We start from the raw sequence: 23,313 nt of genomic DNA on the forward strand, positions 1-23,313 counted from the left end.
TTTAATATTATATTATAATTTTATTTTTTTATTTATATATTATCATTAAATTAAAATTTTAAAATATAAATAACAAATATTAAAAATATATTTTTATACTTTAATTTAAATTTGTTTTAAATATAATTAATAAAATTTTGGTAAATTCGTTTTAAAACAGGAGTGATGGAGTATTTATATATCATTCGTGGATTGGAAAAAAGAAAATGAATCAAAGAATTGAACCCAACTGAAATTTCGATTTAATAGAACAACTTCGATTCAAAAACAAATATTATATATTTAACAAATATTATGTATTTGTTTGATTCGATTCAATTCCGATGAAAGAAGATGACTATTTTGCTTGCTTGCTTGCTTGGTTCGAATACAAAGATGACATTCTCTTAGAAAAAGAATCACATTCCACCACTATACGCTCACAACAGAGGGGGTGGAGTCAAACTGGCCTACGTAGGAGGCTCGCAAATAACTGCGCAGTATCCGGGCTTAAAGGCCCAGCACAATTCACGCATCACCGCTCACTCGTACATGGAAGGGTGGTCCACGGCAGAAGATCGGTTCATTCGATAGCTTAGTTCTTGCCCGTGCTCTAAGAATCTCATTAGAATCTTCGATCACAGCGGCAGCCAGCAGTGTGTACTCCCCTGGTATCAGGAAATACAGAGAGAAAGCATGCCTAGTCTCTTCCAGGGGAGGGACCTCCATGGTGATATCACTCAGCACACCTGATACACAGACGAAACTATTAGCAGATGCCGCAAACGACAGAGTTGCCGTTACGCATCACTTTGAATAAAAATGCGGATTATCAAATGGAGGGTGCTCTCAATAAAGACACTGACTGAGAAACCTATGATATCTATCGCACTGGTACCTTCCCACAGAACAGTTGCCTTGTCGCCTTCGATGCAGTTCTCACCAGCCACATCTTTGCATGTGATACTAAGGCTTATCCTAATAATTTCCTTGGTGTTGTTGCGCACAATCACTTCCATATGAGTCATGTTATGCGCGAGGATGGCGCCTCCAGTCTCGCAATAATTGACATGCGAGTCTGCTGTTTCTCGCAAGTTTATATCTGCAGACTGCTCTGCACTACTTCCAGCAAGCTGGAAGCCAAACGTCAGGGGGTCTGGCAGTAGAACATCAATAACAGACGCCTGCAGTGCAGCCTGTATAGCATCCTTGATATCTAACTCACCAGAACTATTGCGTCCAGATTGCCACCTGACATTAATTCTAGAAATCAAATTTTTAATAGATGCCCCAAGCTCAGCCTTAATACTCTTTTCTGATAAGCCAGAACTTCGACTGGCCCCACTGATCTGTGAACCATCAAAGAAAAAGGAGTCATCTAGAATGGGTAGCTTAAAATGTTCAAGAGGTATTAATACCCTAGCAGTATAATCCCTGTCAATCCTAGTTTTTCGATGACCAAATTCTGCACAGGTACAGTAGGAGAGGCTCTCCTTGTCACTGATTTTCGGGTTGTTCTCCATGTCAACCGAAACACATATCTCAAAGACAACATCGGTTGGGTTAGACAGCTCTAATTCAAGAAAGCGCACCCCCCAACTACCCCTGTTAGGATCAATTTTCATGTACTTATCAGCTTGTCTCTCTGAGCTATTGGCCTTCTCCGAATGATCATTTTCCATTTGTAATAGCTTGGTCTGAGTTTCACCAATGTGAGCTGGAATTTCCATTGAGAGCAGACGAGCCTTTACAAAAGACAGGCCCTGCAAAACACAAATGTTTAAAGGTATGATCAAACGTCTGCCAGGAGGTGGTACAGATCCCATGTGTGGCTCGCCGGAGTTTGCCAACGGACCTGACAAGCAAACACAACAATTAGAAGCAATCCCAACAGCAGTGCTGATGACAATGCCCCAGGAAACCCTCTTATCTCCACAATGCTACTCCAAATGTAAACTAAGGAACTGTTAGACAAGGAGTGAGAGTGACAAGTACAGGTCATTGACTCATTGCTGAAACAAGGAATATTACTCCATAGTAGATACCTGCATAGTGGAACAGCAGCATTGGCCCACTACCATCCTTGGCTTGTTTCCCTAAAGTCCCAAGGACACCCTTGCTAGAAGTAGGGTCAGAATCCATCATGCTAAACTGCCAAGCTTTCAAGGTTATACATACTGTAACTTCTGCACCAGGTTTTAAAGGGAGGGCTGATTTCAGAGTTTCTGAAGCAACAGATACAACAGAGTCTTGGTTTTTCCCTGACAATGAGATATGTGCCTGTTCAACTGGAACAGTACCTGCATTAGCCAAACTAAGCCATACATCATGAATCTCGCCTTCATATAACATAGTGGAGCCACCACCACCTATAATGTGAGATACCAACAACGGCAGTGATGATACCACCATAATATTAGGTATTGGTACATTTTTTAACTTTGCAGCACCACAGCTCCTAAAAGGATCAGAAAGCACAAGCCCTTGAGTTGCCCCAATAAGAAGATTATCAACCTCCTTGAATATATGTTCAGTGATGACACCAAAACAGTGAACTATGCATCCAGGAATAGTAACTGGACCCTCCTTGGTTGGTATACCGGATAACGTTATCACCTTTGAGGAATTCGGAGGGAGATTGACACTTACAGGAAAGGCATCCAGATTCTTCGAATGCACTGACAGATAAATGCTGTCGACCATCAATTCAAAACCACATGGATTTGCTAGTTCCACCAACACTTGAACTGGTTCGCCAACAACCCAGGTTATCTCCTGCTTAGTGCTATGACTTGGTTCTCCCTTGCTGAAAGGCGTATAAATAAAAGGCCCTGATGGAGCAGACCCAACCCACCAATCATCTCGAGATGGGTTTCGCTTTACTATATCCGTTTGTGATGAGTGCAAAGGAAATGAGTGCAACCTAAGTGTTTAACACCAAAGCTGCGGTCAGAGAAGAGTACAGCGATTTGACAAATGCACTTATTTGAGCCCAACTAGGAATTGACTTCAAAAAAACCACACTTAAAAAAATGATCCTTGGAGAGGGGAACAAAATCATCGGCATATGTCATATTTCCAATTTACATGTAAGCAATAGTGTCTTCATTAAGATTGTTAATTGACATAGAAGTTGCATTATCTTTATTTACAAACACAAGTGTGGATATTGCTAAGGGGAACTCTCCATGCCCCAAAAGCATGATTTCAATGAGAACGCTAAGTAGTAAATACGGCAAAGAAAATGCACATACCTTACATTTATATAATCTATATTATCAAATTCAGAAAGGAAAAAATTAATAAATAACTGACTACCTGATGAAGGGCAAGGCTGGATCACCACACCGAGTTCCCAAAGGAAGTCTTTCCGCTGAATTCACAAGCACACTGGCCAGGCCATTTTGCCCAGCAGGTGTGATCAGTGGATAATAAGACCTCAATAGACGTGCAGCAGCACTCCAGGCAGCAAGAGGATCCCCTGCACGAACTGCAGATAGAAGTATTTCTCTCAGAACAACCATTTGCAAGGTGCTCCACTGTGATTCAAACAAGGACACTATTGAGTGGTGATGCATCTTTCCCCCATCAGTAGAAGTTTGTCTAGCATCCTTCCATAAAAGTGAACAAGAAAGACTCTCAAACATTCTCCGATATACAAATAAAGAGAGATTTGAATCTAATTTATAGCCAATAATAAGCCATTAAGTAGGTCTCAGAAAATTGGGAACATATACAGACAATTCTAATGTGCGGAAAAAGATGTAACGATGGAGACAGCGTTGTTTCCATTATGACTAAATAAATTCAAACGTGCACCAATCCTATCACAAGATCTATTATTTACATTACCCACAGTGGTATACATAGTCAACAGATCTCAATGAATACAGTAAGGTTTATGGTTACACAGACTCTTGGGAACAGTACTAGATCAGGCATAGGACAAAGTACAGAAAGGAAATCAATTAAAACCATGAATTCGTCACAATGAAATAGCTTGCAGCAATTCCCAAATGCTTGTAAGTTTATATTTCAAGGCACATGTCAGGATCAATTTCAGGTTGCATGTTATGAAAGCATTGGTTCGTTTCGAAGGGAATTTTTCGCAATCAGAAGCATTACAATACAGGCACTACAAGAAAAGATACATTTAAAAATGTTCCCATTTCAGATACATCTGGAATTTAAAATGTTAAAATTGTCACAGATTAAAATCATTTCATGCATACATCAGGATCCATTTCAGATTATTTATAAACATGATGGCTATCTGAAATTAAAATGTCATAATTCACAAATCAAAAGCATAGATACATCCAACATCATTAGAGAAATATCAAGCATGTCCTGGATCATAGTTAAAGCAGTATCATACTCACAATTATCCTAAATGGGATCCACTGATGCCATCATTAAAAATGCAAATGTCAAGTATACTAACTTATGTAACCACCTAAAGCACTTAAAACTCACATTAGAGGGTTCACTCGATGCTCGACTTTGTACACGATATGCTTTTGTTGTCATGGCCAGGACTTGCATAGCACTGATAGCAGCAAGTTTATTATCCTGTTGCAAGTACAACTGAGCCACCAGTCTTGAGAAAAAGGCAGCTCTTCGATGATAACCAAGTGCACCAAAGAGCCGGGCTATTTCAATGTACACAACTAATTTATCACTGGCATCAATCAAAGATATTGCACCATCAGCAGCAGCAGTCAACAACTCCACGACTTCCTTTGCTAGCTCTCGTCTTATAACAGAACAGATCACTGGTAAATACAATGCACTTGTATAACAGTATTTAAATTTGAAGCAATAAAATACGTTGAGCATCAAGTCATGAGTGATGCAAAAGTATCAAGTGAAACTAGCATACCTGCACAGAAATCTTGCTAACTTCAATGTGGCTTCAAGTTCAAAGCTCAATGGTGAAACCCTGTATAAAGTCAACAGCCGCAAGAAACAAACATAGTAAAAACTCATGAAACCAGCTAAGGTTAACATCAAGAGATGACTCTCCTACAATAGACTGGGTAGAGTTCATAATAGAATTTGAACAAGCAACCGAAGTCTCAGTATTTATTTCACTCAAGAATGGATTCTATGTCAATCAAGAAGCATGAGCTATAATTTAAATAGAACTTCCATAAAAAAACACGCATAACAATAAAAAGTCTTAATCCTAAAATACTATTGCAACAAAACTTATCTTGTATCAAGTAGACCAAACAATTTACTTGGACTCATGTAGAATGTTAAAACTGAATTTTAAATATGTAGGATGAAAATGGGGTAGATTTTACTCATGCACCCAGGGTTGGATCACTCATATTATCGAGTTTATAAAAGAGATGTAAAGATTGATCAATTTCTAGCTCTATACCAGTATCACCTATGTAAAATTTAGGGACATGTAAGAAAATTTAAATCCACTGAAGCAGAAAGTTTTGCATACCTTTGGGCATTATCTTGTATAAAAGATTTTCTGTAGTGCAGAATGACACTGTTGTAACGGTACTTAACTTCATCCTCTAAGACTGGATTCAACTGACCCATACGATCCATCTAATATTGCAGAATTAGGAGACAAATGCACATGCAAAGATTCAAGAAGAGAAGGTCAGAGACAATCACTGGCAATGATTTAAGTAAAGCAAATGCACCATCACAACTTAATAAAATGGCAGGCAAAAGGGAGGATCAGAAATCCAAAAACCCGGTGTTAACACAAAATATACAAAATCGGCCAAATTGGCAGATTGTGCATCGGGCAGGTGCTCTCCAGACTGCAGATTGCAAAGATTGGTCAATCTCCGGATCGGATTGTCTCCAGATCGGCCAGATTGCAAAGATTGGTCAGTCTCCGGATCGAGTTGGAGCAGTCTCCGAATCGGGTAGTCTCCAACTCGGCAATCTCGAAATTGGTCTTTATCAGATTGGGCAATCGGATACTGGCGCAAATTTTAAAAAAAAAGAAAATGGGTATCCTAATCGGCCACTCCTTTGCAAATTATTTTCATTATTTCCATTATGGATGTGTTCTTTTATATCAAACTTTACCCAATTTCTATGATTCATCCAAATTTGTCTCCTCAAAAACATAAAACCAAATACTTATTTTTTATTTTTTTTATTATACTAAAAATTAATTTACATTGAAAACATCACACCAATACCTATTTATATCACATTATACAACAATTCAAATTAAAAAAATTTACTACTCAAATCTCAAATCAAAATTCAAACTTTCAAACAAACACATCCTAAAATTATTATTGGTCATGGCCACATGCTACTCCTACCAATTACATAAACGGGTAGATGGATGATTGATTGGTCATAATTGGCAACTCCATAATCATGTGAGAAAAGGTTTACTTGAACCGATTTTTCTGGTTCAACCAGACGGGTGGTTGATGGATGGTTTCAGAAGCGAGATTTAAACTGATTGTAAACTTCATCCCCAATTGATGATCATGTCATCCAAAACCACCCACGATGCAATAATCAATTCCAACAACTCCATCAATCTCCTATACATCCGCGATTTGAACTAGAAAAAAGGCATCTTTGATAACACAAATTTCTAGAGAAATTTATTGGGACCACCATTTTAATTTTTTGCATAATTAATTTATTTTCCGCATCTCTATAATAACTTAAGGATTTCTTTTCTCAAGCTTGAACTTTTCACCGGAATTTGACTATTTTTGTTGTTAGCTTTTATCGTCAAACACCCAATTTACTACGTTGTTAGATTTTATCGTCTTAACACCCAATTTACTACATTTCAAATTTCATTGATCTTAACCTCGATCAGGAGAACACAACTAGTCTAGTTTGGGCTATACACTTGTCTGCTTAATTTAAGGAATCGACAACTATTATGAACTTTGATTCATGTTCCATGATTTAACTAAAACAATAACATGGAATACAACTGTAATACCCTGTAAAAATACTCGCCGGAAGTTCGCCGGAGGTCGACGTCGGAGTCGGTCAATATTACTTTGGGGCTAATTTATTTTGGGATTTTGGTATAAGAAATTAAAGAATTGGCTTTAAATTATGAGTAAAATTGAATTTAGGGTAAAATAAATAATAAACTAGATTTAGTTTATCCGTATCTCTTAATTTAGGTATCTTTATCCATAATTTGTTAAGATATATCATAGTGCGGATTTGATAAGATATAGCATATCCATATTTGTTAAGATATAACGTATCCAAGTTAGAGTACCTATATATATATATATAGAAGATGAGTCCAAGTCTTTTATGTTTAATAAAGTATAAAATAAAATAAAATAAAAAGAAAATAATAGCAAAGCAGAGAACGCGCTGCCAGCCAACCCCTCTTCTTCCTTGGAGGTCTTCTTCTCCAAAACTCTTATTAATCTTAGATAGATGATATGTTCTAATCCTAGACCCCTTCTATTGATATTTTTCAAAATTATTGTCAAATGGGTTTGCCCAAAAGTGTTAGATCTTGCCAATTTCTTCTAGAAAGTTTATTATAATGTCATCTAAGGCTTATGTGAAGATTATTATTGAATTTTAAATTGAAAATCATAGAATTTATGGGATGGGTTTGAAACCCTAGTTTTGCTCTATCCTAATTATGGTTTTTGGAAAAAGATTTACGATTATATTTAAATATTATGATTTTTTAAGTTAGACCATGCCTATTGTGATTGACATATTTTTCGAATGTTTACTTAGGTGAAATAAAGTGAGATTATAACGAACTTATTGGGTCTAATATCCTACTTTTGCATGGTTAAATGTTGACAATTGGAATATTTTAAGTTTAAAACTCTTTTTGAAATTTGCCTAAGAGCATGTTGTGTATTTGGTCAAATTGGTAATTGAAACTATCCGTCGAGTCCGATCAACTCGTCGATTGTTTGGATAATAAAGCATACCCTTCCACCTTTGTGCCTTGCAAATACGTGAGAGTATACCGGTATTTTAGGATAACTAGCTAACCTTAAACTAAATCCCGAATGGGCTAGGTCGAGGGATCGAGATGGCGGGTTCCCTTTTTGGGTGATTCCGAGGTGCCCGTCATTCACGATGAAAAGGTCTTTAGACCGTCATCCGTGATGGAGGGATGGATTGCGTACAATCCCCTCTTGGTATGTTATATTGGAGACTAGAGGGTTGTGGGCCGTATGGCGCCCCTCGCAAACTAATAATAAATTGATTTACGTGTACTTTGGGTTTCAAACCCTTATGTACACATTGTGGAGTTTCCTTTGAGGGTTGTGACCCTATGCTTGTTATGTAAAACTATGTGACGTGTCATACGAAGTAATAAGGTTGGAAAACCGGGTCAAGCCGGCCCTGATTAAGGCCTAGTGGAGTTTTCTTCGTGATGTGCTCATCACTATTATTTGAGAATAAAAAAGAGATATAAGGGAGGCGCTAAAAGACTCGTGTGTGTGAGTTATCCTTATGTGATATGTGTCGTCTTATTCAAATTATCTTCTTCAAATGATTTTGTGGCATTATATCGTATTAATTTATCTTCGATTAATTGCGCTTACTCAACCGTTGTGTTGGCCCTCTTCTTACAACCTTTTTGTAGGTGATCATGTTTCTATTATACCTAAATGATGCATCCACATCATATGATCCATCGGGGGAACTATAACTACTTTATCTTCTAAAATGTTTTTAAAATTCATTATTAATGTTTAAGAACTATTTACAACTTATGCTTTTGATTCGAACTTTATTTATTTAAATGATAAGCAGGTGCGCTTTAATTCTAAATTTCTAAATAATTGTTTTGTAATGGTTATTTTAGTCTTAGCGCCACAACGTAGAGCTAGTTGGTTGATGAACGAGTCTTACGATGTGACTATGGCGGTGACGCTCCGGTTTGAGCCGGCCAGGGTGTTACAACAACGGTAACTAAAGAAAATTGGTTATTGTACTTTGATTCATGTTCCATGATGTATTGTATCTAAGCTGCCTTTACTATCAATAAAATTACTTTTCTCTACCCAAAGAAAAACCCAAAAACAATAACTAATGGAATATGAAGCAAGCTAAAACCAACTGAAAAATAAATCATACCTTAGCCTGTAATTATTATGTTGGTTACTCATTCAGTTATAGGGCATGGCATACCCATTATATACACGGGAAGGAATGGCCAAAGAATGAACTGTACCATTATTCTTCTGCAGGGAAAATACTCAAAGATACAAACATATAGTTATGTTCTTTTGGTGTTTGGTTTTAGTTTTGTATTATGCAACCATCACGATTCTCCATAAAAATACATTATTTTTTCTTACAAAACATTACATTCAAACCACTATTCAAAAAAAAAAAAACAAATTCCAAAGAACACATTCTACGGGGCTCTTTTGTGTTTCTAAACACATTTTTATTATTCATTACTTTATTTTCTTTCTAAAAATATCACATCCAACACACTCACTTTTTATCCAAATCGTTGCCTCAAACAGCTATTTCGTCTAAAAATATATCAAAACAAAAAACACAAGAACACACCCATAATAAAGGGAAAGTTGAAACTTCTGATAAACAATTTTTTATCTCCTCAGCTCAGTAGCACTATTAAGTCCTCAGAACAGTTACACAGACTTACCTATTCAAATACTGGAGCTGCACACATTTGTAGATATCAACATAGAGATGAAAGAACAGAACCCAAAATATCTTTTTAAAAAAGAAAAAGTACTTTGTTGTTCCTGCTTACCAGCAATGCACAAACACTTCCTTCCATTGCTCCAGCATACCAAAAAAAATCAGCAGTCAACCTAGTAAGATCCAGCGCAGTAGTATAATGAGCATTGGCATCAACAGGTGATCCAGCCAACAAGCAGTAGTCTCCAATGGTTTTCTGTGCACGACCAAGCCGGCGTTTCTTTGCCTTAATCACCTGTAAATTTTATGTTTCAGTGTCATCAGGATTAGTACAAGAAGATTGCATGAACACATAAACAGATGGGTATTAACAAAGTTCTGGGCCATCAAAATTAAAACCTCCTCTGAGCTAAGACTGGCTTGAGAATCAAGAGGGGTCTTCAAAATTGTCCCACCAGATTCAGCTTGGAGAACCCATTTCTCAAATTCCATCAACAATGAGGCACCAATATCTTGCACCATTGTTTGCAAATGAAATTCTTGTGTTTGACGATCGGCTGGTGGGAACAATAATAAGTTACTCCCTTTGAAACTCTCCTCTTCAAGCTGAATGAGCATCCAGAAAAAAAAAAAAAAAATTATACCTTTCATCGTCAGCAAAAAATCAAATGATGGAGCAATCGTAATACAGGGTCTTCAACACCGATCTGATTATAAGTTCGCACGAAGTAAGAAATGAAGGAAAAAAGAACTTTAAGCAGATCATGAAACAAAAGAGCTTATCCCTATGGACATCGAAAAGCAGAACATCCATTTGAATGCAACGAGAAACACAAAACTTCTCCGCAAACAGCAATTGTAGAAGACAAGCAGTATCAAGTAAAAGGAAACCCAAAAAAATCAAAATAATAGCGGAGAAAATCAAGATATAATATATATTTATATCATAATATATTCATTATAAACTCAATGTACTAGGCCAAAACCCTACAGCCGAATCAGCTATCCCGGACTTTATTAAAATAACTAAACAAAAGAATGTCTAAATCAACTGACCTGAGAATCCCCTGGGCAGAAGGCGAAGCAGCGCTGAACGAGTGAGGACGAATAACCCTTGCAAGCGGTTGCAAACTGATTTGCGACGGAGCGAAGATCGGGAGAGGAAGGGCAATGGCAAATACCAATAACTGCGAGGATCTTGCGGTGTGACTGAAAATCCTCCCACGGAGACGGCGGCGATCCACCTAGTATGAACTTGAAGCGTAGGCTGCCGGATTCCCATGGCTGGTGGGCGAAAGGGGATTTCTGGTGTTCAGTGTAGAACGAGCTGATGGCGTTGAGGGATACGGTATCGTGGCGAAGGAGCATCGCAGCATAGTCCCGGAAGAGAAGCGGGGGAATGGACGCGATCGGGAGGACCGCCACTCGGATCATACTGCTGGTTTCGATGCACACATCGGGTTCCATTATTCCTACGAAGAGGGTGCAACTGTCTTGAATCTGTCGTGATTATGGGTTGGAAAAAGGTGCGTAAGGTCATATAAACATTGCTGATTGCGGTGCCGGCATGGCTCCTCAATCTCGGCCGATACAGATCTGTATCGGTCGAGTCAAAACCGAAACAACAAGATATGATTGTGGAACGAAGGGAGTAACAACTACTACGTGTTAAAGTGTGTAAATGGCGGATATTAAACCGTTACACCGAACAAATAGCTAAGAGGGGAGAAACTCGGCGATCTCTGCCGAATCATGGAATAGAAAGAACCAGAAATCTCAAACACACTATAAAAGGAGAGAGATAACCAAACTAAAAATTTTCTATAGCAAACGTTAGTTTGGTTCAAATGAAGGTACGGGAGAGGAGGAGAAGGAATATAAACTTAGATATGTTTTTCCTTAACATTGGGGGAATTTGAAGGCATTTGTATAAATAAATAAAAATAAAAATATTTAATAAAATTTTATTAATTTATTAGTATAATATATAAGAATGACATAGTTTATTTTAATATAAGTATATATATATTTATATAATGTAAATAAAATATAAATAAACATAAAAATTATATATAAAAAATTGAATAATTTAATAACAAAATAATTATTTTAATATAAATTTTATTTATCTGTGAAATAAATTACAAAATAAATATTATTTATAGTGCTAAATAAATATAATAGATAAATTTATTTTATTAACTAAAATTTAACTTGGGTTTAATTAATTAATTAAAATAAAATTAATTTAATTTAATTTAATTTATATAAATTTTGTTTTATAATTTAATTGCATTATAAAGTTTAAAAATATTATAACTAATTATTAATTATAAAATACATATAATATAATTTATGTATAGCTAAATACATATAAAATAATATACAATATTAAAAGATATAATATGACTACCAAAAAAAAAAAACCTAAGAGGCTACCAGAAACCAGAAAAAAAAGCTACAACATCACATGTTAGAATCCAAAATGCACTAAGCTCGAAAAAAGAATAGCATCCAAGAACAAATGGCAAAAATGAAACGAAGATTAACAAAATTGATGCTGTATACATTCCATTCTGTGCAGCTCTTGTATGATATATAATATATGTGGATTATTTATATCGGGTGAGGTTGTGTCTTCCCAAGACTCTGACACAATCATCTCTTCAAATTGCAGGCTTCTGAGACAGTTGATGCACACCTCTCCCAATCAACACCATTGCCCCAAAATTCCACATGCCAGACGCTTATTCCAGCTGTAACAACATTATCAACATCAGTTCACGGATGGAGAAAACTGTATTTTAAAGTGCCTATGGTTCTAACCAAACACCCTCACACTATCTTTTATCTTCTCTCAACACATAGTCGCCTTCAAATAGGATTTTCATCCACGTAATATTCAAGCTCTGTACCAGGCAGCACCTCGGGAAAATTTCTCTCCAATTGAACATATACAGTGAGTGACCACAGTCCACACTACACTAGCCTACTTGTAAGTTCAAATATTCATTGCCTGCTCACTGCACTGGAGTGGTTTGTATGGCTAGTGTGATAGAAACATGCTGGAGATCACAAGGATGACGAGTAATAAACAAATAAAATAGATCTCTTACTCTTCGACGTTTTGGACTTGGCGGTGGCTGAGGGCTTCGCCTGTTAGAACTCCGGTGAGGATTTTCAGCAGCCTGCAGCATGAGCTTTAAATTTGTAATCCAATTAAAGACGAATGCATCAAACACGCAAGCCAAGCTCACTGTTCTAAATTATGTTAGCTGATTCTACAACCCCTTCAAGAATATGTGATTCGAAACTCAGAATGACCTCGTTACCTGTGTTTCGTCTGAGTTAGCTCCTTCAGCAGATGGCACCAACTGAGCTTCATTGTTCTGAGAAACCATGGGGATTATTTGCCGTAGTATATTAGATAGAAGGAGGCCTTGATCACTCACTGCTGATAACGGTGCCTGAGAACTACCATTACCCGCTGGTAAGTCAGTATGACTTTGACCAGAACCTGAACTTGAGGTGTTGGCATTATTACTCAGGACATTCTCCTGTGGAAATATTGTAGTTAACAGCTGCTCAAATCCACTTCTGCTCTGACCAGGAGATCCTTGCACATTAAGTGCTTCAATAGGTACGCCATTGTAGCCTGCACAGATTGACAGTAATTATCCCCTAATCATAATAAAATGTGCATTGCATATATATGTCATGCCCCTCTGCCCAATATAGCTTTGTAATACAAATTGTAACGTAAGGACTACCATGACAACAAATTTCCAATTCAATTTGAAGATATTTACCTGGCTCGGTTATTAATAGATAACTATAAAATATTATTAAATGAAAAAAAAGGTCACAATGTAAATGTGCAAAGGTACTGAAACAGTGATTGTTTTTCTTTAATCATGTCACATGTCATATTTTGTTGTGTGACTTGTGTTGGTTAAGCATTAAATAATGCTTCTCAATGTAAATACAGTATAACCCAGAACTATCTACTGCACAATAATGTCAGTAAGGTCAATTATTATTGCATTAGGAGAATAAACTTTATTCACCTTGCTCAGGTCCTCGGTGAAAAACAAGCACAAATTTCAATAAGCATGCCTTCTTTTTGTTGCTAATTATAATCTCAAATAGCAAATATCATGCACAATCAAACATAACAGGCAAATTTGATGAAATGCAGTTTTACCACTCCCACGAGGCCCTGCAGTGCTTTGCGGTTGTGTTGCAGCATCAGAAATAACTCGTTCGGGATTAACATTGGAATCATTTTGGTGTTGATCTGATGCTTGAGAAGCCCTAGTACCAACAGAATTTCCGAGAGATACATTTTGAACTCTTGCCAGAACTGGATACAGAATCCCTATCGAACCACGAGAAGAATCTGATTCGTGTCTTCCAGATGCAGGAACTGCAGCAACTACAGTTCTAATAGGGACAGCCTGCAATTGTGGCTCCCTGATGTGAGAATTTGAATCAGGCAATGCAGCATCTTGTTGATCAGAACTTATTGAGTTGGAAGACATCGGACCAACTTGTTCTTGAGGCTGTGAACCAGTAATTCCCCTTCGGGTAAACAATGAACCTATCACAAATAAAACAAAGAACTCAAGAATAAAATTAGTTACATTTCATTAACTGAAATGCCAGTATAAACAAGCCATGTTCTTAGCAGAAACTCTGCACTATATAAAAAAAATCGAGCCCTAGTTTTACAAGCTTATCCGAAGGAATCACCTGTACGTATCCGGATATCAATATTTCTCGGGAGAAACCCAGTACCAGCAGAGCTTCCAGTCAAACCAGATCCGGGCTGAACAGCTCCAACAGGTACTGAACCATAATTGGCTCCAGGGTGGAGAGGCAGTGGCTGTCCAAGGTATATATAAATATATATATACATATTACATATACGCGTGGAGTAAGTCTGAATGCCATAACCGAAAGGAAACTGATACATTAAACAAAAATAGCACCGGAACCATGATTGGATTGGGTCCTGCTGAGGATACAAAAACAGAGGGTCCAGCATTCACCAATGCATCAGCCTAAAGAACCAATGAAACCAAAATCATTCTACAATTTTTTTGTTATAAGTAATTTATTTCCTATGCTGCAGGAGTGCAATATGCAGTGCAAATTACTAATGAAATAACATACAGGGGCTTGACCCATTCTCAGTGTCATTATGGCTCTACCAAGCTCAAGCAGCATAGATCCTAACTTTTGGATAAGAGTTCCTGATCTTAGGGCATTAGATTGAATTCTTGACCTCTCCAAAGGATCCACCACACTCGAATGAGATTCCAGCTGTCCTGCCAGTTGCTACATTAAAAAATTAAGTCAGTAGCACATATCCTCGGAAGGCAATAATATGTTCGTAGCTCACAACACAACGAAATTCTATACCACAAGCCTGCACACACAGCAGTAGTATAAAGCATAACCATTTATCCCTTATGATGTTCGCAGAGACCTAATCTCCTTAAGTCAAAGAAATTACAATGTTAAACATATCAAACTGATCTATCATCTTACTAGCCAAAACATCTCAATTTAGAATTAGGTGATCGACACAATTTCCCTACCAGAACACACAATACTACTAATATATGCACAACGTAGGCACTGCTCAGCTTAAACTTAGCTTCAAATAGACTGAGATTCCGAGGGAAACATCAGCGCAGAATGCACTGATATCATGAATGCCATACCGCTACTTTAACCAGCTAATTCTGATCTTCTCTAATCTAGTAGATACAATGTGATTTGTACTCCTCTCAGAAACAGCTACATAGTTAGAGCACATACCGTTAAGCAACCAGTTGCTTGTTCACCAAGCAGTTGTCTGGCGCATGACATCACCTCAGCCAAGGACTCGGGAGTTAGGAGCCCTCTCACTCCACTGGAATGTACAGTAGCTTCTGTATCATTCGCACCACTCCCAGGAAGAACACCATTTTGGACGCTAACATTCTGTCCTCCAACTGGGCAGTCCAATAACAAGCTTAAGCCAAAAACATAGGACCCTAAACAGAATTAGACAAGTCGAAATGAAATGAACAGCTCTACCATTGGTGATAAATTCTTGTCTTAGATGACCCAGGTATTGTAATAACGTAGTCAATGAATCAGGGATAATCTGCAACAAAATAATGACTTTGGTATCACATCAGTTAGAAAAAATTTCAGCCAGGTAAGAAAGAAAAAATATATTTTAGGGATATAAAAAGTTGCATATTCTTTCATGAAAAGTGCTCGAATTGGTTCCTGTTTGTCTTTTTGCATGGACTACAAATAATAAACTCAAAGGCTACCGGTGGCTGCATGGATTCCACAGGAAGAGGCAGCGAAGTGACTTGGTCAGTTTGCGGTCTACTTGCATATCTCGCACCACCTAAGGCAGGTGAAGCCAATAATCGTTCTGCAGGAGGTTGCTGGCCAGGAAAAAGGAAAACCATAAAATGGGAATCTACCTTTTGAGTAGAGGAATTAAGTTAGCTCCATGTGCAAGTACTTGGCAAAACTGAATATTTTTTTTTTTTTTTTGTTTACAAACTCCACAGTTGAAATGTTATAGCTGATATCTTATAGAACATATCATTTTCTTTCTTTAAAATTCTACAAATAATATACTGGAACAGGTGCTGGTACTATAATTTGGCTTCATGAAAAATCTCTAGCATGTTGGTCTGTCCATGTAGATAGGTTGATTGGATGCTGAGCTCAGCAAAGTTGAAACTTTTTATTTTTCAAATCGTTCTACACTTCTAATATAGCCTGTGAATATGGTGACAAAGAAGTGAAAAGATAGAAACAAAACAATTCATGGTAACTTCATATCCTTATTTCATTACTTCGCACAGTTTCAGACAATGCATGATTATATATGTTAGAGAATAAAGTGTAGAAACATAATCAAAAATTCGAGGTGATTTCAAATTTTCAATGAATGTTACACAGAATATGCTTTAAAATGAAGTTCATAATTGTATTGTTGTTCTATAACTGATGAAGTAGAGTTGAACAAGTTTATCTTCCAAGTTGTTTCCACCAAATTCCAACCTATATGCTGATTGTATGACAATGTTTGAATAATTACTTTGTTAATCTGTATGTATCAGCACATAACCCACTTGCTTTATCCTTTCAATATATATTCTATGATTAGCACGAGCTGTAAGATGATTTTTCATCAAATAATGCCAACAACAATATAATGAGCATGATGTACTGCTCTTAAAGCTTAATAAGTATGCAAAAAGGTTAATATGGGCACTGAATAATTATATGTGCTAATTCTTCCACAAAGTAATACTATGGACAATGTGCATGATTTTCCAAATGTTTTCAGAATGTTTCTAGCCAAGCCATCACAAAACTTACATTAAGATCAATTCCTTCACTGCCACTTCCAAGTCTTGTAACTCCAAAAGAACCCAGCAGAGCAGAAACAATCTAAAAGACAACCAACCACAAATCATTGATATCTACTTGAGTCCACATAAACATTGGAAGATGCCAAATTTACCCGATTAAGATCAGGAAAAGCTCCATCTCCCTGCTCTGATATATTGAAGGTTCCAACCACCATACCAGGGCCAGCTCGACTACTCTGATTGTGCCTAGTACCTGATGATGGGTTACTGTCTGCTGATAAAGAGATAGGTTTTCGGATTACTACTTACTCAACCATGAAATACAGGGCAAATCTTAAATTTGTAAACATAGCAAGCAAAATGAATAAAAATGGATCCTTCCAAAACCACATTCCTATTCAAATTTTAAATATCCCACCAAGAAAATAAATCAGTGGTTCTATTTATAACCAGAATATTACTGGTCTTCAAGTAAAGGAACAGGGTGTATGTTTTCCTATCTGATCCAATTATTATAAGTTAAAGTGTTAAAACACCTTTTAGAAGATTGATCAAACAAACCCTAAAGCTCCCCTCTCTCTCCAATGATAAATAGGTATTCATTATTCAAGCATCACATTCACAATGGCCTGTTGAGTGTTGAGTTTATATATTGAAAGCAAGTCAAAAGGTTTTGGACACATCAGCACAGGTGATGAAATTAATGACTTATTAAGAAACTCAATAGCAGCCATCAAAACAGGACACTTTACAATCATATCTAAAGTAAAGATAATCAGAAACTGAATCAAACCTGCATTATCAGGCAGGTTTGGTGATGAAGCAACAGGTTGTCTCACAACCAGGTGTAGGGTGTGACCATCTTCCACATCTACAATACATATTAAGGCACCAAACAAAAGAACCGCAATGCCAATTATCCATCCTCACAGCATTGCAGCTCTTCCAAATCTTATACCCACCAAATGAGCCCAGCCATATTGCAAACGTGATGTGGGCCAGTGTTGATTCTGCTTGTTAGTGTTGGACCATTCCAATTGTGAGCCCAGACAGTTAAATACGGAACTATAGCACATACTTGTCGGTTATGTATTCAGTTTCCAGATTAACAATCAGATTTTGGCTAGGCAGGAGTCAATATAGTAGCCTAGTAGGTGTGCACTATATTCTACTCAAGTAAATTTGAATTTAAATCATTTGTCTATATTTGTTTTCTATCATAATACAGCTGAGAAGGTCCAATACATTCAGTTAAAATTTGATGCTACGTAAACATATGATGCATATAACACAAATGTATCAGGAACCTAGCAGGCATCCAGAACACAATAAATTATAACCCAGATTCATGCTATCATGTGCAATAATTAGATCATGCAAATACTAGAATATGAAAGAGTTGTGAGTATCTGAATGAAATTCAGCCACAGGATACATTCTGCCTATCAATTTTGTCATTCTGATTTCTGAAGGGTAAAAAAGGAAAAGAAAAGAAAAAAAAGAAGAAGCTTCCAATTTTCTAATACTAAGACTATTACCAAATAAACCGAAGAGAAACCCAGCACCATGCCTTTTAAAAAACAATCAAGGAAATTGCCTCTATATCAGTACCCCGCATAGATATTTATTCAAAAATTCTTGAATGCATTCCATTGCCTCTTCATAAAGCCTTTCATTCACTCATCTAAATGTCCTTTTTAGTGGAATAATATATCTTATAATATAGGATATGATGTACTAATAAACTTAATGAGATCAAACCTTTTTTAGAAAGGAAAGAGACATCACTTGTTAGAAAACTTTTAACTGACTTAAATGTGGTTTTATGTTTTACTTTACAACTGTAGTAGTATTCTATAAATGAAACACTATCCATTCATTTCACAGAGAGATCTTAATTCCTTGTTCCTGAAATGGTTTGGAGCCACAACCTAATTCAGTTCTATGAGATTAAGATGTCTGTTCTTTTTTCGAAGAGAAAAGTAATGTATTTACTTCAGAACTCATAGCCTTTTTCCAACAAGGAAAGAGCCACAATTATACAGTTAACTATGGCCAGACAGAGGGCTCTTCGCTACCTCTGAAACCTATTTAGCTAAGAAGTCTGCGAAATCATTAGAACTCATAAATATGACAAAAAATGGCAAAGCAATGTTTGGAAAAATTCCACCAAAGAGTGCTTATCCCCACACAAAAACCTTCACTTCAAAAGATAGATTATTTTTGGAAATGCCAAAAGAGAAATATGAGTCCTGAGAAAAATAAAAATGACAAGATAACTGCAATAGGCCCTTACTATAACGCAAAGCAGGTAATGTAGACTGAAGATTGATGACGCTATAATTGTTCAGTGTCATGTATCATAAAGCAATCAAATCTGGGTCATAGATTCAAAGGATACGATAAGCTGAAAGGCATTGGTCATCCTTCAAAACTTTTCCACGGCATATAAGACGTTGTTGCTCTGAGAGAACGCCAGTTACAGAGGCAATTTGTTCCTTCAGCTCGGGAACAGGCACCTGAATTGCAAAAAGAAAGAAGAAAACCATCTGAAACTAAAAACGGAAAATGCTATGGTAGATTCATATCTAGACTGTGCTAACTTGTCACTAATGTTCTAGTATCTGTAACTACTAAGACGAAAAAGAACAAGTTCTCTTGTTCCTCTATCCAGTAAAGTGTTACTATGTTTTAATTAGAAGAAAAGAAGGGTGGGGGGCACCTACGGGTGGAAATAGGCCAAGTCAGGCTTTGGCTACATAGGACAGGCCTATTTTATAAAATTAAAGCCTCAGCTTGGCCTATTGGCCTATTAAAATATATATCTAAGGCTTAGGCCTGGCCTACTTTAAAGTATGGTTTGGCCTACGAGCCCATTTAATGACCTGTATAAAATTTTACTTTTTTAATTTTCAAACTTAATATTTGTAGAAAAATATATACAATTATTTATTATATATAATAAGTCAGTTAAAATTTATTTTTTATTGCCAGTTGTCACCAAATATAATTTTTTTATGAATTATATAAACAATTAAAAATATAATATTTGTATATATTAGATAAAAGAATATACTATATAAATATATAAACATGCAGGTCTCACACTAAGCCTGTTCTATTTATTTAAAGAAAGCTTAAAAATATATCTGAATTTAACATTGTTAATAAACAGGCTAGACCAAATCAGGCCTTATGCATGCCAGGTTGTAGGCCCTGGCCGCCTGGCCTATTTCCATCCCTAGAGGCACCCTAGCACTCCCTCTCCAATTCTTTCCATACTACACCAGCTGCAACCCTTCCTCAATTCAAAAGCATCATTACACTGCCAGTAAGTTTAGATATAAATACATATGAGCAGCTCTGCTATTGAGAAATTAACTCCTCACTTCCCTTGCAGCCTCTCCCACAATTAGTCCATCATTCATAAGAAAACCATGTCATAATTAAATTCCATAGTGATTTTGTGAATCAAAAAAATGCAAAATGCATTTAGGGTGTGTTTGTTTGGGGGTTTGGATTTTGAGTTGAGATTTGAATAGTAAAGATTTTGAATTTTAATAGTTGTATGATGTCATATAAATAGGTGTTGATGTGATGTTTTGAATGTAAAATTGATTTTTAGTATAATATAAAAAATGAAAAACAGGTGTTTGATTTGATGTTTTTTGGGGGAAAATTTTGGATGAATAGTAGGATTTTATCAAAATCCTACAAACGAACACACCCTTAGTATACTGTAAGCACTTTACCGAGAGAACGGTTATCAGGTCCTGGGGTAAATAAACATTTCATTGAGCTGACATAAAACTTAAAAATGTGAGGGTGAAGGCAATGAATACCTTGCTCTTCCATAACAGCTACTGTATAATAACTAGCATTAGGTTAATATGTGCGTCCATAACTCAAAATAGGTGACTTAATGACCACCACCCAACTAAACATACCACTAGTCACCAGATTTATATGAGCTAATGAGGAGTAAGCTATGATCTTATCTTAAGATTGACCTGTCATAAAGTGGTCGAGGAAGTATCATAACAATCAAGCTTGGAATATTAATGTATGAATGTTGACATTGGTTAAATAAACCTAGAAAAACAAAGAATAATATGCAATAAGCAATTCACAATGCATAAAATTAGAAGAGAAATGCATAAAATTAGAAGAGAAACACATTACGCATTTATCCACTCGCAATGTGAAAGTTTGAGAGTCCAGAGTCTTGATTTTTATCTCAACAGTAGTATTATTAGAACATTCAGCAGCATCACCTGCAGGCATCTTTATGCCTTCTCCACCTGTACTTCCCATCGTATTCTAGGATTCTAAAAACTGAAACGAATAATTAGTCTTTAAGAGAAGACAGTATAATTAACAATTATGAAAGACAATTATAAAATCACATATAGAAAGTGGCACAGAAAAACTGTAGTGTAAATTACATTTATCCCAGGATTATGATTGTATGTTTTGCAAATGTAAGAATTTCACATAAGCAAAGAATATTAAGCTTAACAAATCTATGCTTCCCCTTACATCTTGCGTAACAGTTTAGTGGGTGAAGTTTTTGAGAGGGAATAGATAAGGTGTTCCCACAGATATCTTAAGAGCAATCAGATACACAGGGGTGTGTAGAATCAAAGATGAATTTTACACATGATGGGTGGTACTGTTTTTATGCCCATGGAGTACAGATCGTCAGTTGGTTTCATAAAACAGTAGAGAACACCTTCTGCCACTCCAAAATTTAAAGATTGATAAATAAGCAAACTAATAATCATAGAAGCATGTAAAAAAAGGTACAATCCTGGGTTTCGCGACAATTCACGCTAATAGAACTCCATATTTTGTCTAGTGGCATTTCTGAGTACAAATTGTAGAAACGGAAAAATAGAACCGGGCAGTAAGCAAGAAAAAACTGCTGTCTTTGACAGAATACATGGCCAGTGGTTGAGCGCATCAGCAGCACATGTTATAATTAGAAAGATTTAAAAGCTGGAAGTAAAACCCTAAAACTGAAGCGAGGCAATACCGACTAAAGTACAGTTATAGATGATGATTTGTATTAAGGGAGTTCTGAAGCGATAAGAGAACAATAAATCTATCAAAGGAAATTACACTTCCAGAGAAGAAAAAGACAAGAATATGAGAACGTGTAGAGGAAGTAACCTAACCGGAAGGAAGGAGGGTTTCGGGGAACGACGGAGAGGGCGCGGCCGGTGGGGGTCCCGTAAGAACCTATATGGGACCGCACTGATGCAACCTTGGGTGACTCCTTCCTTCCCTGCGGGCTCTTGCGGGAGGCGATCTGTGAAGTGATTGCGATGATGACGCTGGAAGCCTGGATGTGAACATATAATTTCTATAGGCAACGGCCACAGACAGGGCTGGCGGGGTTATGACTTATGACTGTGCCTGCGGTGGTATCTGACGTGTCAAATTCAATGATTCGACGGAGGGATCCATACCATATTGGGTGTAAATGTTTATTGGTTGTAGTGGAAGCCAATAAGGCCCAAAAAGCCCATGCCAATCATTTTTTGGTATTTATATGAAAACAGTTTTATATTAATATTGTTATATAAATAATAATATAACACTATTCAGTAAGAATATAAATATATATAGGTATACGGCTACGTATGTATATATATATATTTGTGTAGGAATATGTATATATGTATATATAAATATATATATATATGTATATACACGTGGTCTATAGAGAGAGAAATGGAATGAAACAAATTAACAAATGTTTCGTTGGTGAAATGTTGTGTCTTGTTTCATCAAATTTAGTTTTATATATATATATATATATATATATGCATTTCTAACCAATTAAAAACATTCACACCTCAGCCTATACTCGTCCTACGAATTCAATACATGAGGGTTGCATAGTGAATACGTGTGTAACACTCCCCTTCGAATGTTTTTATAAAACGAATGTGACTCATTAAAATTTTACTATGAAAAAATTCTATGGGAAAAAATCATAGTGAAGAAAAAAGAGTACATCATTTTTTGCGCTCTCCCTATTTTAGACTTTATTTGATATCTTTTATCCGATGCATGTCAATTCCTTGCACCAGTTTGTTAAATGTTGCAATCGGTAGCGCCTTCGTAAATAAATCTGCAAAATTTTTAAATGATCGAATTTGTTGCACATTAATTTCACCGTTTTTCTGAAGATCGTGAGTGAAAAAGAACTTCGGAGATATGTGCTTTGTCCGATTGCCTTTAACATATCCCCCTTTTAATTGAGCTATACAAGCTGCATTATCTTTGAATAATATTGTAG

At 36.4% G+C, this 23,313-nt stretch overlaps 2 protein-coding genes across 9 annotated transcripts; both read right to left on the minus strand.

Annotated features, from left to right (window-relative positions):
* Positions 1-318: 318 nt before the first annotated feature.
* LOC127250291 (trafficking protein particle complex II-specific subunit 120 homolog) lies at positions 319-11,479 on the minus strand. Its single transcript, XM_051273484.1, has 10 exons — positions 10,669-11,479; positions 10,012-10,218; positions 9,725-9,907; positions 5,441-5,550; positions 4,862-4,921; positions 4,456-4,735; positions 3,298-3,590; positions 2,025-2,902; positions 878-1,834; positions 319-728 (listed from the first exon to the last, which is right to left on the minus strand). The coding sequence occupies exons 1-10, from the start codon at positions 11,077-11,079 to the stop codon at positions 508-510; spliced, it is 3,600 nt and encodes a 1,199-aa protein (XP_051129441.1). The 5' UTR covers positions 11,080-11,479; the 3' UTR covers positions 319-507.
* A 604-nt stretch (positions 11,480-12,083) lies between these two features.
* LOC127250244 (ubiquitin-like domain-containing protein CIP73) lies at positions 12,084-22,403 on the minus strand. Of its 8 annotated transcripts, none has more exons than XM_051273414.1 (16): positions 22,184-22,403; positions 21,189-21,334; positions 19,408-19,525; positions 17,800-17,877; positions 17,159-17,280; positions 17,014-17,085; positions 15,945-16,064; positions 15,700-15,769; positions 15,439-15,614; positions 14,788-14,952; positions 14,586-14,675; positions 14,365-14,497; positions 13,817-14,212; positions 12,945-13,267; positions 12,729-12,800; positions 12,084-12,368 (listed from the first exon to the last, which is right to left on the minus strand). In XM_051273414.1, exons 2-16 carry the CDS (start codon positions 21,318-21,320, stop codon positions 12,360-12,362), a joined length of 2,076 nt encoding a protein of 691 aa, XP_051129371.1. In that variant the 5' UTR covers positions 21,321-21,334; positions 22,184-22,403; the 3' UTR covers positions 12,084-12,359. The 8 variants fall into 8 exon arrangements, with proteins under 8 accessions (XP_051129371.1, XP_051129375.1, XP_051129376.1 ...); XM_051273418.1 differs by having other exon boundaries at positions 17,159-17,259; positions 21,189-21,341; XM_051273419.1 differs by having other exon boundaries at positions 14,610-14,675; positions 21,189-21,341.
* Between the last annotated feature and the right edge of the window lie 910 nt (positions 22,404-23,313).

Source organism: Andrographis paniculata, unplaced genomic scaffold, assembly GCF_009805555.1.
Source record: "Andrographis paniculata isolate CXL003 unplaced genomic scaffold, ASM980555v1 Contig37END, whole genome shotgun sequence".
In the NCBI taxonomy this organism is placed as follows: domain Eukaryota; kingdom Viridiplantae; phylum Streptophyta; class Magnoliopsida; order Lamiales; family Acanthaceae; genus Andrographis; species Andrographis paniculata.

Coding starts and splice junctions, on each gene's coding strand:
- LOC127250291 (XM_051273484.1), bottom strand. CDS start 11,079: ATGGAACCCGATGTGTGCATCGAAACCAGCAGTATGATCCGAGTGGCG. Junction 5,551..9,724: donor GAAGTGTTTGTGCATTGCTG/GTAAGCAGGAAC, acceptor CTGCAATATTAG/ATGGATCGTATGGGTCAGTT. Junction 3,591..4,455: donor CATCGAGTGAACCCTCTAAT/GTGAGTTTTAAG, acceptor CTTTTATGGAAG/GATGCTAGACAAACTTCTAC.
- LOC127250244 (XM_051273414.1), bottom strand. CDS start 21,320: ATGGGAAGTACAGGTGGAGAAGGCATAAAGATGCCTGCAGGTGATGCT. Junction 15,615..15,699: donor ACAAGAATTTATCACCAATG/GTAGAGCTGTTC, acceptor TGGACTGCCCAG/TTGGAGGACAGAATGTTAGC. Junction 14,213..14,364: donor TGATATCCGGATACGTACAG/GTGATTCCTTCG, acceptor TATTTGTGATAG/GTTCATTGTTTACCCGAAGG.